At 38.3% G+C, this 15,093-nt stretch overlaps 1 protein-coding gene across 2 annotated transcripts in view; it reads left to right on the forward strand.

Annotated features, from left to right (window-relative positions):
- DCDC1 (doublecortin domain containing 1) overlaps nucleotides 1-15,093 on the forward strand; it is a 381,054-nt gene that overhangs the window by 340,060 nt on the left and 25,901 nt on the right. The window contains exons 28-31 of one of the 2 annotated variants that reach the window (XM_064492479.1): nucleotides 5,086-5,179; nucleotides 7,361-7,531; nucleotides 12,627-12,809; nucleotides 14,233-14,436. In XM_064492479.1, coding sequence (XP_064348549.1) covers nucleotides 5,086-5,179; nucleotides 7,361-7,531; nucleotides 12,627-12,809; nucleotides 14,233-14,436 — 652 coding nt within the window. Of the gene's footprint in view, nucleotides 1-1,467; nucleotides 1,579-5,085; nucleotides 5,180-7,360; nucleotides 7,532-12,626; nucleotides 12,810-14,232; nucleotides 14,437-15,093 lie in introns of those variants that run through there. The other variant, XM_064492478.1, reaches the window with a different exon arrangement.

The following is a 15,093-nucleotide window of genomic DNA, read 5'->3' on the forward strand; positions in this document are numbered from 1 at the left end:
TCATATAACCAACTGAGGAGGCTTCCACTCACAACAGTGAAATCGAATTGAATTCCTACTTTAACAAATATATCAACCCAGTGCAATGGCTGGCTCTGGTTTGGATCCAGATTCAAGGTTATTTCTGAGACAATCAGAGGAAATTTAACAGTCTGGGTACCTTATGATATGAAGGAAGTCTTGTTAATTTTGTTGGGTGTCATAATGGTTTAATGGTTATATATTTTAAAAAGTCCTGGTCATTTGGTTACACATTATAGTATTTACAGATTAAAGTAAGTGATATCTCAGATTTTCTTTAAAATATTCTAGCAAAGCAAAAATTTAAAACGTAGAGGGAGTGAGAGGGGATGAAACAAGAATGGCAGGATGTTGATAACTATTGGGTCCATGGTGTCTTCTTACACATTTCTCTCTGGCTCTGTACATGCGTGAACGTTTCTTTAACAAGAGAGAAAACAACTCCTTGGGTTTTAGATGGTTTGCTTCAAATTCTACCATAAGTATTATATGGTGGGGCCCCAGGGCCCTCTTTGGTCTCTTGAAATACTACAGAAAATGTGTGTTTATGTATCTGTGCAATACATTTTTTTTTTCTGGGAAAGAGCTGTGATTTTCATTGGATTCTCAAAAGGTGTGTGATGCAAAAGGCTTAGGGATGGCTGCTTTAAGAGAGATTGCATAAGCTTCAGCAGGCGGCAGCAACAGGCCCAGTGTGGACAGGAAAGGAGCTAGCCTTCCTCTGCTCACTGAGATAGCGAAGCCGCCAGCAAGGAACACATGCGGCCTTGTTTTAGAGTCGGCTGAAAAGCCAACGTTTAGACAGACCTGGTGAGTGTGTTCTTTCACCCTATTCATTCTAGCTAAGCTGTCTTTCTGACAAGGGGGGAGCTAAGAAGCAGGCCTTTGTCCCTGCAGATGGTTTGCTGTGTGGGACCAGAATTCGTTCATTCAGCTGCAAAGGATTATTAAGGGCAGTGTTTTAGGTGCTGGTGCTTTAGCAAAGAACTAAACAGATAAAAATCCCTGCCCTTTGGAGCTAGTTCTACCCCATCTCTACATTTCTGGAATTTAGAAATACATCCTCCTTGGCTTTCTGTAATATAGTAGAGATCCCACTTGAGCCCGAGTTAGAATTCGAGCATGGCTGAAGAACTGGGGTGGACACACACACCGAATGAGAGATGTGACCCCAAGGCAGTAGAAAGCCTCCCTTGATGAATTTAACTCAGGAACACTTGGTCATGGGAAGAGAAGGCGAGTTCTGAGTCCTGCTCCGTGTTTTTCACTGGTTTTGGTTTTCATCCTGAGTGCTGTGGGGAAAGCAGGAAGCGGGGAAGGCTGTTTCAGTACAAACAGAAAGAGAAGCTTGCCTAAAAATCTATGCACTCCAGCACTGCTTCAGAAAATCTAACCACATGTAACACAAAAGAGAACAGCCTCTTCCAATTTCCTTCTATTTTCCAGAACCGTCTGCAACTTTGTCATCTTGAGGCCTCTCCATGTCAAGCCGCAGAAGAAAGGGACAGATGGAGGGAGATGGTGGTACTGACTGATCCCTGGTCAGAAACTGCAGATCTAGAGAGAGGAGGGGGAGCCGTGAGGGGGCGGGGCAGTGGGACAGGGTTTGCTCCGTGAGCACATAGGTCACCATCTCAGGCCTCCCACAGGTGCCTGGGCAGCTGGGCAAGAGGGGTTTTGCAGAAGTCTTGATGATGAGGTGTGCGCACAATTCAGAGGAATAGACATCCTATGGTAGAAAAGTGTCTGCACAGTGACGGTCATTCTGAGCTTTCTTCCACGTTTTCCCTTGGCATTTTTCTTTCTCTTTTTCATGTAATTGGATATTGAAACCCATTCGTTATGATAAGCTGGTGAGGCCTGGAGAACCTTGGATCGCACTATGTAGCAGAAACCTATAGAAGTTTTCATTTATGTGAACCACAGTCTTTTGATCATCCATATTTTCCCCAAGCAGTAAATTAGCATCTACTGAGGCATCCGCCCAATCAGCATTTGTATTAATGGAGCCTAGGCACAGGAGCCCAATGCCCACGTGATGGGAGGTACCAAGCCGCCATCACTGTGCCTAGAATTTTCTATCATTAGTCCTTTCATTCAGTCCTTTGGGTCTTGAATTACTTTTTCATTTTGGCCTTCTATTTAAAATAGAAAATAACTAGGAAATCTGATTACTTAAGCAATTATCAGCAAAACCTCTTAAGGGAAATTATGACTGTGAGAACACGACCTAGCTGGGATAGCACACAGTCCAGGATAATCATGCAAGAAATGAGCGAAGGGGCAACGACAAGTAGTAGGAACTTGCCAAAGACACACTTACTTGGTTTCCAGCCAAACAATAAAAATGATCCAGGTCAACTTTTGAGATAATCTGACGTTTTTCTACCATTTTCAATCCTGGCACAATCTGAATTAATCATTTGGTCTCTAAAGGGAAATAGGAAATAAATGCTCAAGGATGAAAATCCCCCTCAACAAGATTCAAAATTATGAAAGGGAAAATAGAGTGTCATGGAATTCAGAGCTGAAAGAGATCTTAAAAATTTTCTGGTCTTGGTCACTTAATTCTAAAGCTAGCTAAACCGAAGCTCAAGGAGCTGAAGATTTAAGTGACTTGTATGCACTCACATTGCGAGTTAGCAGAAGAGGCTGTGCTATCATGCTGGTTATTCCTGGGGCACAGAGTAAGTTCTCACACTGCTGTCCAGCACATAGCGGGTTTTCTGTAGATGTCTATAAGCTCGTGCTTCCTGAAGAATGTAAGCATGGGCAAGTGCCAGCTGACCTTCAAAAAAGGAAACAAAAACCCAATACTGTAATGGCGGAGCACGGCACTGAAGCATGGCAAAAGATGCTACATCTATTCTAGGCAGCAAAAAGATGGAGAAAGCTAGGTAACTAATCTGGGCACCTCAGATAGTCATTGCCAGAAATATGCAATCGTTCATTCATTTGAATACTATTTAAAAGTGCAAGATGCAAACTATGCAGCATACTGAGGCTGGAGAGATGAACACTATGGAATACCAGCCTCGTGCCCTTCACTGGCTACTTCTTTTTTTTTTTCAGTGAATAAGCCCTTATTTGATGTCCAGCTTTTCTTTTAGTTTCTTTTTATTCTGTTAAATTCAAGTAAGCTTGAATTTAATACTTTTGAACTTTTATTTTATTTTTCTGCTTTTATATATATTTTTATTGAAGTATAGTTAGTTTACAGTGTTGTGTCAATTTCTGGTGTACATATAGCACAATGCTTCAGTCATATAGGAACATACATGTATTTGTTTTCATATTCTTTTTCACCATAAGTTACTACAAGATATCAAATACAGTTCCCTGCACTATACAGCATGACAGTCTTGACAAATGCTAAAAACATACTTGGTAAAATCGAATACCCACGTTGGATTTAAAATGATACCTCATTAATGAACAATAGAAGGAAGAAATATGTTTTAAAATTAATAGTGATCTTGTAGGAATACAAATTGTGTTTCAAATTCAGTTTTAATTTTTGCTATATTTTCCAATACTTTGTAAATTCTTTACAATGAGGATATTTCATTTTATGTTCAGAGATTTAAATTAGATATCTAGAATTTTTCAGGTCTTGAAAGGAAAAATTTTACTCTTATAACATCTTCTCCAACTCTACTTTCTCCCCTTTCTTCCACTCACATGTCATTAAATTTTATATTCAGGACTGGTTATATTTTCCACTGCAGGATTGCCACTGCTGGTCTATAATGTAACTATGTTGATAGACATAAAGAACTGGCTTTTTCTATGCAGACAAAATCCTTGAATGTGTGGTTTACTTTTGCTTTTAAGCGATGCAAGGAAAATAATTTTAGGACTTTAGCTCAGTAATTTTCTTTCGTTTTTTGCAGTCAAGGAGGCTTTATTTTAGCTCCAATATAAGATAACTTTAAAATATTCAACATCTGTCTTGACTTTTATGTAATAGTCATTTAGGAGAGAAGAATTTGAGGGAAAACTGTGAAAAATCACAAGCAGCAGTAATAACAGCTCATACTAAGTGCCATGTGCCAGGCAATATTCAGTGCATTTTCTATGCATTAACTCACTCAATTCCCAGGGCAAGAGTCCTATGAGGATGTACCATTATCCTATTTTACAGACGAGAAAACTGAGGCACAAGGTTATTAAGCAAAAGCATACAGCTACTGAGAGGTATACTCAAGATTTAAACTCGGGCATTGACTCCAGAATTTATGCCCTTAATCACTTTGCCACATTGCCTCTCATAATAGTAAAACAGACGAGGAAAGTGTACGTCAGTCTGGGTACAATCCAGAGACAGAAAACACACAGTCATTTAAACAGAGGATGTATAACAGAAAGAATTATTAAACTATGATAAATGAGTAACTATTAGATATATATATCCTCTATATGGTGCTCTAGGGCTGAGGGAGTTGAGGGTAAACTTGGAATTGGGCTCCTCCCCAAGCTGAAGTTCAGACCTCATTGGAAAAGGTATAGGTGCTGACAGCTGGATGGCAGAGAAGTTTGTTGGTTTGCCCTGCCAGATCTGGTCTGTGGTTGCTCGGCAAGCAGGAAGCAGCCCTCTGGAACATATGTAAGGGGGCAGCTGTTGCTGGGCACATGGAAATACAAAGGGGATGGGGGTTGTTGGTGCGGCAGAAGGCCTGGAGCACGTGGTGTCCATGTCGGGAAGGCCACAACAGCTGATCCCAAGGCCAAGCCAGGCCAGAGCTGTGAGGGTATCGAGGGACCATACACTCTGGGCACCTGGTTGGGGCAGAGCATCACTGGATATCCTCACTTCTAATCACTGGCCCCACAGAGCAGCTGGGAAGAACAGGAGAGCCCCTTCCTCCTTCGGTTTTCTTCCAGTGCTCTCCGCTAAGAAGGCTTAACATCCTGCTTACTGTGGGGGAGAAATGCCTAAAAGATTTCACATCCATTATCACAGAGTATGCACGGGGCCAAGAGGCAATACACTGATAAGTGGCACAGAGGGAGCTCTAAACTGGTCATGCTGCTTTGTAATGTGCCTAATCCTGTTTTCCCAAGGACCTTTCACCTGGTGAGTAACCCAGACCTTGTGCTGGCAGTGTCTATGACCAAGGCTAGAGATGAAGCCTGTGGCTATCCAGTTATTGCTCAGGTAAGCTATACACAGGCCAAAGAGTAATTATGGCCCTGTATTTAGTTAAATTTAAGGAGAGCTCCTTGCTTCCTTGTTGCAGAGAAAGAAAATGGCTGTCATGGAAACCTATCTTGAATGCCATTGTTAAAGTATTTACAATAGTCTGCTTGGATTTCAAATTGAACATGTTCATGTAGCTCTTAATTTAGTTTAATCCAACAGATGGTGATTGTGGGCTTGCTGCATCTCAGGAGCTGTGCTAGTTATTTAAATCAAATCCAATGGCAAGCATGAGAAATCATCCCAGTAGCATTCATGCGGTCTCACTGGTGGTTTCAGTCAGGTGAATGGCTGTTAATTTTAAGTTCAGTGATCTGGGGACATAAGCAAGTCCCCTCTTAGCTGGCAACTGGTGGGAAAGACTGTGGTTGGAGAAGTCTTCCTGGAGGATGTGAGCTCGTCAATGTTAATTTTACTACAATTCTCACTTGAAATGCACTTTCAACATACTTTTGCAAATGCTTATAAGCAGCCAGACAATTTTTGGAGGCTCCAGAGAGGTCTGGCTTCATTTGACTTTTGGGTAAAGACCTATGGAATTCTTTTTTCCCCACATTTGTCTGTCATCCTCACTCACCAAAGACCCTCCTAGATAGATACGATTTTTCTAGGAGGAGAGAGAGTTTAGGAGCATCCCTGCTCTGCAGTTTACTCTCTGTATCCTCCACATTATTTGCCCTTTTTCTTGGTGAACAAAATATATTGTCCCTAAATAACATTTGTTTCATTCCATTTTTTAATTGCAGTGAGGCAACTTGTTTTGCAGGTCCCGAATCCAAAATTGGGATGTAGCAATCAGGACAAATATCAAAGCTTAATTAAGTCTTATATCCTGATAATAAATATGAACTACATTTTTATTCTAGAAGACACAGTATGTATAGCATCACATTTTTCCTTTCCAGGTGGCTCTTTGGCACGGACCACACTGAGATAAAACCTCATGCAGATGCAAATTTAGTACCTTAATCAGTTTCATAAAATTATAAATGTGGATGTTTTCCCTTAAGGTTCCCATTTTATAAGAAATAAATTTGATCTCAAGGTAATTTGTATTACCTTTCAAGGTTTTTTTCTTTGCTTGGTGTTTCATTTTTATTTCTTGAAGCAGTCAGTTTGTGAAAAAATATTAAAGTTCATGTAAAATAATAAAAATGAGGCATGTTAGGTTAATGTTACTAGACCCCCTCCCTCCCTCCCTGTTCCTTGAAATATGGTCTTTGTTTTCCATACCTCTGAGGGATGCTCTATTGTCTGACCTATTAAATCAATTCTTAAAACTCATTTATTTTCCTCTTTACTATCAATCTCTCCTTGATAAAGTAAATGTTATTCATTATAAAGTTCCTTGAGGTGTCATGATATGTTTAGTTGGAACTAATCTACTGGTTAAAATTCTCTAAAGTTGAAACTACTCATTTTTTAACTTATGCCAAGCCCAGTTTTGTATTAGAATAAACATGCTGTTTCTAATACATATAAAATGAAGTGTACTCACATTTAAAAAAAAATCTTACTAACCAGTGAAATGTAAATTAAAACATCAACAAGGTACTATTTTTCATTATTAAATTGATGATGCTTTGGCAAGAGTGTGAGGAAAAAAAACCATTTCATATTATACTGGTGGAAGTGTAAACAAGAATAACCTTTCTAGAAAGCATTTTAATATGATAAAGGTTTTTATGATACATTGTAATTTTTTTAAATGATCATGTTTTTCTATTAGCATTCCTACTTGAGTTTGTTCTAAAGAAGTTACGGATTTACACAAAGATTTATTTATATGATTATTCATTGCTTTTTTGCTTATAGTAAGGAAAATTTGAGAAACTCTCTACGTGTTTAACTATTGGAGATTGGTAAATAAAATACTTATAAAATCCCAAAAAACTAACGCAGTTACCAAATTGTATGTATTTTGTGATTCTATTTTTATAAATCAAAGAATGCATATTTATATATATATATATATGTAGTGTATATAATGATCAAATATCAATAATAGTTATCACTACATAGTGGAGTTGTAAGTAATTATCTATATTTTCTGAATTTATGCAATGAAAACTATGACTGCTATAACCAAATCATAAGCTCTCCTATTTGACTCAGTATTTTGTCTTGTTTATTTTCCAGAAATATAAACCATATAACAATGGGGCTTCTAATCAAAAATGGAATTACATGAAAAATATGAAGGCTTTTGTGGCCTTTCATAGCACTGCCCTGGATAAGGAGATCACAGCAGCAAATTATGCTGGAATTTGTACATCCACTGTGATTAAAGAAGAAAACATTGATCAACCAGTAAGTGGTTCCTTTCTACTGAGGACGGGGGCGGGGATGGGGGGAAACGCATCAGTTTAATAAAGCAAGAAAATTTTTTTCTAGAAAACCTTAAGTTCACACAAATTAAACACTGACTTGTGAGTGAAATCACTCACACTGTGATTCTGGCTAGGAAAGAGGGAAGGCGTATTGATATTACCCTCTGCTTGTATTGTTTCCATGGTTCCCTGTCACCAGCACCATCTCTGGTCCATCATCAGCTAGCCAGAACATGCATGAGGGAGGGTAATCACACATCCCTGACTCCCACAGGTGTGCCTGCCACACAAGATGTCACTCCACTCTGGAAAGCATATTAAAATGACTGGTTGTAAGTGGCTTTATATTATGTTATACCAAGCATAGGGCTAAGCATGAATATACTCTAATTTTTAAAGGAAATAATTTCTCAAGCTTAGTCCTTTAGTTTGTACTGGTAAGGAATTACTTGCACCCTACTTAACAGATACCTAAGATATTTGTGTGTCCTTTCGTCAAAGCACCTTACTGTTGTTGATAACCATTGGCCTACAGAAAATTGAAATATCATAATGCACATTATAAGACCGTCTTTACTCTGCTCCTCAGACGTCTCTAAACTGCTGCTGCTTCTTCACTCATCACTCCCTGGCTCTAGTGAATAAGATGTCAAGTGTACCATACTGTTTTGCATGTCTCTGTTTCGACTATGCTCTCCCCTCAACTTTTTCTCCTTTGTCTGTGATCTCATAGCTGTTAACAGATATGTTGCCAAAGACTGCTAAAGTCATCTTAAAAAGAATCAAGTCAACTTGAAACGGTTCCAAAGATGAAACAATTTAAGCATCAGTATGACTACTGAATGCGGTGGACTGACGTACACTGACGTACATTAGAAATGTTTAAATCCGCATGTTGATACTGATATTAAACAACAGCAATAGCTCAATTGGTCACAATGAGATGATGCTAAGGAACAAATTTGTTACTTTGAAAACTGGTAAATAAAGAATCAAGGGTTTATTTTTTCCTTCCTTTATGAACTATACCTCAGGATAACAAAATAGTTGATGAGAAGTTTCACTTCATAGAAATATCCCAGCTAACAAATGAATAAAGTATGGGGAAATGGGAATATCATTATGTTGTGAACTTTAATAAATTAATGAATCTAGGCAATGATCATCAGTAGCTACTAACATTACAAAAAGAGGCACAACAGTTGTCCCTTGATGTTGATACACTGTACCACTTACGAAGTGTTCTTGCCCCCTAAAATCTAACTGGAGAAAATATACAACAAATAATTACAATAAAAGAAGAAAGAAAAATGAGGAACATGAAGATTCAAAGAGATCTAAGAGGTACATAAACCAATTATAACATACTGACCTTATCTTGATTCTGTTTCAAATAAATTGTAAGAGAGAGAATTGTAGAAATTTGAATGCTGACTGAATATTTGATTATATTAGGGTATTATTAATTTTAGGTATGATATTATAGTTATGATAAAAGAGCCCTTATCTGTTAGATAAGGATAAAACTTCCCAATTTTCAAAAATATTTTTTTCTAAAAAATTGTAACGTTCCTACTAGTTAAATGATAACCTATCTGCTAGAAACTAATGTGATTAACCTGAAAAGTACAGTAATATATCAATTCTGAGATTTGCAAATTTAAAAAAAGTTACTCTCTCTTGGGCCTGGGGAAACCTACCCTCTACACAAAGGCTCTAACCAGTTGTTAGTTCTTAAACTTTTTGGAGATGCAGACCTCTTTGAGAGTCTCATGAAAATTACAGATACTCTTTTCCCCCAAAATTCACATGTGTACAGTAACACTTTGTGTAACATATTAGGGAGTTCATAGACTCCCCTTGAAATCCAGTTTGGATGTAGGGTAAGAACCTCTTTCCTAGATCCTGTTTGCTGGAGAGCTTTGAAAAAGAAAATTAATATGAACTATTATATGCCAGATAGCTACTGTATGCTAGATACAAATGTAATGTTAGTTATTTTCATGTTGATGATCTCATTTAAATAATAAATAATATAACATAAATAATAAATATGAATAATATCAGTAAATTAATTAAGATTGGTGAAGAAACTGAATAATTTATTCACAGTCACACTAGCTACTAGGTATATAGTAACAGTCGTTGATCAGACAACCCCCCCGTCATAGATCATATCTGTATAAGGCCACACGAACAGGCCAAGTTAGTCATTTCAATAAATCAAGGAACTTTCATAGAGGAGAAAAAAGCAGTCAAACCAATTACTTGGTATTCTGTACAGAAAGCGAGCAGCTGATTTTCTGAACTTTGAAGCTGTTTGCATCCTGGGGTATGTATACAAACCCATACCCCAGGATGCAAACAGACATACCTTAACCCTGGGAGCTACCCCAATATATGGCATTTTTCTTTCCAGCAGCAGTTTCAGAGCTGTATTAAGTGTGAATGAATTAACCAAAAATTCAGTTTACATTGTGTACGTGCACCATTGCCAAAATAAAACAATTTGGGAACCATCAAAATAGTAGCACCACAGTCATGGGGATTAATGTCCTGATGAATGAAAATACGTTTTCTGGATATTTCAATGGGCTTCTTTAGTGTAATAAGGAATATCATTGGCACACAATTCGTCACAAAGCCCATGTTTTTCTGTACAAATGATTCCGCATAATATTCATTCAATTCCACCTGAGATTTTAATTTTCTGCCTCCCAGTAATTTGTAGGAAAACAGAAATCAGATGTACATATAGAGAAATCCATAGTGGAACTTAAGAATTACATTCAACAGTGTCATCTAAATGTTGGCTTTGAATTGAGATAGTTTTAATTATTTAAGTGGAGTTGTTGAAGCAATATGACAAAGGCAAAAAAGTCAAGAGTTTGGATTCAGAAGTCACAGTTTTATATTTCAGTTTTGCCACATACTTCTTGGGTATCCTTGGATTAAAAACTTCCATCTCTGAGCTTTTGTTTTCTCATCTGTAAATTGAGAATGATGACGCTAATTCTGGCTGTACTTAACTTTTAGCCTTGTGAAGAACAAAACAAATCAGAGAGTTTCTTTATAAAAGTACTTTAAAATGTTCATATATATATTCAAGAGTAGAGAGACTAGTTTAATGAATTCTCATGCACCTGTCACCCAAATTCAGCTATTATCAAGCTTTTGCAAATCCCAGACATATCATTTCACCTTGAACTTAAACATGTACCTATAAAAATTTCAACATTTTCTTACATAATCATTGTGCCAGTATCACACCTAACAAAATTTTTTGGCCATCTAATACCTTGTTCTTAATAAAATTTCCCAGGTTCTCCTAAAAAACTCTTCTAGTAGTTGGTTGGTTTGAGTCAATACTCAAACAATGTCCCTGTGTGACATTTGGTTGCAGAATCCATCTGTAGAATGCCTCTGGTTTGGATTTGTCTGTTTGCTTCCTGTGGCATCCTTTAACCTGTTTCTATAACCGCCGTCACTCTCATAAAATAAATTCAGCACTGGAGTTTAATTATATTTATGTGCAGCTTTTTTGACAAGAATCTTCATAGATTTTACTGTTTACTTCATATTTATCACTTATGCAGGCATGCAGTGTGGATTTTCCATTTTTACTGATAATGATTATCTATGGGTTCAGGTGATTACAACCCAATCTCATATCAAAAAAAAAAAAAATCCCATTGACTTCTCCTTTGGTGTTGCCTTTTTTGTGATCTTTGCTTAAGTTATTTCATTAGAAGTTTTAAGGATCAGTTTTATCTATCATTTTCCCCCACATGTATATGCTAAACTTTTAATGTAAGGAAGAACTCTACCTCTTTAACCAGGTGTTTGACTACCCAAAAATATGGTTGGTCAAGGATGGCAAGATAAATGCTTAATTTATTCTGTCTCACTTATCTATTGTAGTATATAGCAAATCACCTGAAAATTTAGTGGCTTAAACCAACAACCACTTTATGCTCAACTGTTCAAGCTGGGCTCAGCTGGCAGCTCTGCTGGTCTTGCCCAGGATCACTTAGTCTGGCTGTAGTTATCTGGTGACGTGCCAGTAGTTTGGTGGTTCTATGGGGTCTGAATGGTCAAAGACGGTCTCCCTCACATGTGTGGTGTTTGGCAAGCGGTCAGCTGGTGGCCTTGGTTCTCCTCAAGGCTTCTGAAGCAGGCTAGCTCCAGTTGAGTTCACAGATGGTCTCGGGCTTCCAAATGCAGCCAAAAGAGAACAAGCTCCAGTGTGCAAGCACTTCTTATGCATCCACTTGCATCACATTTGCTAATGCTACACTGGCCAAATCAAGTCACGTGGCCTTGCCCAGATTCAAGGGAAAGAAAAAGGAGAAAATAACTCTATTTCTTGTTTGGAGGAGCAGCAAAATCATGCATGCAAATGAGAATGGGAGGGTTTAATTTTGGCCATCTTTGCAAATAATCTGCAACACTTGCTAGTAGACAATTTCAGAGTTATAAATCTGTGCCTGTGTACTTCCAGTGGACTCCAATAAGCTGTGTTTTATTGTTATTCGCTTGTTGACTTTTTGTTGTTGTTTTTACTTGTTTTTTAAACATCATTATGAACTCATGGGATTTTACATATTCAAGCAGATTCTAAGTGTTTCAGTTATCTTTATTTTTTGCTCCTAAATTGTCCCACTTTGAGCCAATGGAGCGTCCTTCAGGTTGGCTCCTGTGTCTTTTTTGACATAATGCCTTTATTCTTGGATGGCTTCTTTTCTTTCAGGGAACCACAAGATATCCATGTTTGTCTTGTATATTTCTTGCCCCAAATCTGGAATTGGCCTTTCCTCTAAGAAATTTCTGATTCTAGATACTCATTGTTGTTGAATTTTCATTGCCTCTAGGCTTTTTCAGTCGACAGAGTTTGGAAATATGTGTTTGTTTTTTTTTAAATATAATTACTTGGGAGCAAAATAGTGTACTCATGTTGAGATTTCAAATTTAGTATTTGGGGATTATAAATGTGCCTTATTTGGTAACATGTTCTACGGAAGTGCTATCATAATTTAGATGTATCTATCTGAAAACATCTTTATCTCCATTTTTAGGGATACTATTATCTCTCACCCAGTGAGGAAAGAACTGTGCTCTGTTTGGCATGTGGACAATCCATGAGAGCAGAGAAGGGACTGAAACAGTTGCTTCCAGGGCTGCCGTTCCTCTGTGCCTCAGCCTCCAAGACCCAAAAGCCCTTCTCACGAGGACCCTTTAAGGTCATCAATGTGGCCAAGGTATGCAGTGATCTGAGCTCTGCTAATACGTGTGTGGCATCAGTTGGGAAAGTTGGATGAGTTCATTATTTGCTTTGCACTCAAGTTCATCTCCACTCATCCAATTCATCTTTCTCTGATGCACCTTTACCATTCCACGTGCATTGATTTCCTTTTCCTCACTGTAATTTAAAATACCTTGTCTATTAATAGTTCGATACACTCTTTGAAGTTAATTGGGCACTCTTACGGCTTTAATCATCTGCTGAACATCTTGCACCACTCTCTCTGTGTTGCTTTTAGATGAGGAAGGAACTGCAAATCTTTACTTAGTGAAGAAACTTTTTGCCTATATCCACAGGGTAAACTCCTTTTTTTTTTTTTTTTTTTTTTTTTTTTTACTACTATAGAACATTTCAGGGCAAATTTGATGTGTTGTTAATGACTCTTCAGGTTGGTTGCCTGAATTCACACATTCCTGTCTAATGCTGTTTATATCTCATGGAGAAAAAAATCTCTGCTGCCTTCCTGTGATCTTAATTTCAAATGGCACCATTGAAAAAAATCCTTCCCTTCAAGAGTTTAGAAGTGAGAAGAGCCAGGGGGAAATTACACACCTGTATAAAAAGGAGCAGTTCCTAAGGGGTGAGACCTTCTGCCTGGTGTGCTCTTCAGAGCTTGCCCATCTCATTCCCAGGCCACGCTCCCCCTCCCCTAAACCTGATGCACACTGCAGGAGAGTGGGGTAGTAACAGTTATAATAAACATGACCTGAAACAGTAACTCTGAAAGAGAAGGAGAGTCAGTCCTCTGGGAAAACCTGCAGGCATTTGGACTTTGCTTTGGTGACAGCAGAGTCATGTTAAAAAGGTAGTGGTGAGCTGATTGGAAAGAATCCACAATGTTACAGGGGCTCAGACAGCTTTTCCCTTGGGGCAGCTTCCTGAGTAGGGATGAAAAGGGAAAGGGAAAGTGTGGTGTTCACCACCCTCATAGTCATGTAGTTAAAGCTACACTCATTCCCCTCCTCCTTCATCAGTATCTGCCACCATAGGATGGCATCATCCTAAAGTTAAAGATTAAGAGAATACTTTTAGTACTAGTGTGCCATCACTTCAGCCCCAGGCTCTTTCTAGCCCTGGTATCCTTCTTCCCCATCTCCCATCCCAGAGAAAGGCAAGGTAGAAAACAGGAGAAGCCCAGAAACACAAGCCAGAGGCACATAGTCACCTAGAGACTCAGTGACAGGGCTGGGAAGAGAACCCAAGTTCTGACCCAACGTCCATCCCACTATAGCATCTGATACATACAGCATATGAATGAGCATTTCAAAATTTAGGTGCCACACACACATTATATTAAGAGACTGAAGTGTTAAAAAATAAAAAAACTAAAAGAAAAAAAAAGTTTGAGTAGATCTATGTTTTTTTTTTTTTTAAATCAGGCTGATTTATCTTCTCATGAGGCTGAGAACACTCTAAGTTATTATGAAGAACGTCTATTATCTCTACGGATGAAGACCTGCGCGCAAGTTGTATCTCATAGTGGCATGGCAGTTACGCACCAGAAGGCAGTGAAAATAATTGCGTACAAAAATGGAGATGGATATCGAAATGGGAAGTTAATTGTGGCTGGAACATTCCCCATGGTAAGTGGCTATCACTTAAATGCTTCTCGCATCCTCTGAGGTAATGATAATGGTGATTCTTCTGACAAGAAAAAAGCAGTAGGATTGAGTGACAAATATCTCTGGCCTGTTTTACCAATTTAAGCTGATGAGATCAAGATCTCTGTTTTCTTAAAGATATTCTTTTTGATTGTGTTTCTTTGCATACAGACTTAGAAAAATGAGAAACCAGAATATGGTTTTAGGATTGGCTTCAGAGCAAAGATACATGAAAGTAGGGGAAAGACAAAGCTACCAGATTTTCTTCAGTCTTGTGACAGACAAAGCCTCTTTTGCCTTCCTTCCCACTGCAGCTTCAAGTTGTATGTCATCTGAATATTCTGAGAGATGCTGCCTCACTTATTATCTGGAGAATCTGAATACTTATTTGTTGATAGGGTGTTTCATTTCATTTTCACATTGGAGAGGCAGGAGTTGTGCTAAGAGAGAATATGTGGTTTCTGTCTTAGAGCCTGCTCCCCACAGTCACTGGAAGGGATGAGGGTCCCACAGGCCCAAGCCCAGCTTTGTCCTTCCGTTGCTTGGTGATTGTCTTGTCTGTACATTCTGTCCAGTACCCTGAACAACATATTTTATAAGCGATGCTAAATATGATATGGAGTTACCCTGGAGAGTTTC

The sequence above is a fragment of the Camelus dromedarius genome, chromosome 12 (assembly GCF_036321535.1).
Source record: "Camelus dromedarius isolate mCamDro1 chromosome 12, mCamDro1.pat, whole genome shotgun sequence".
Classification (NCBI taxonomy): Eukaryota; Metazoa; Chordata; class Mammalia; order Artiodactyla; family Camelidae; genus Camelus; species Camelus dromedarius.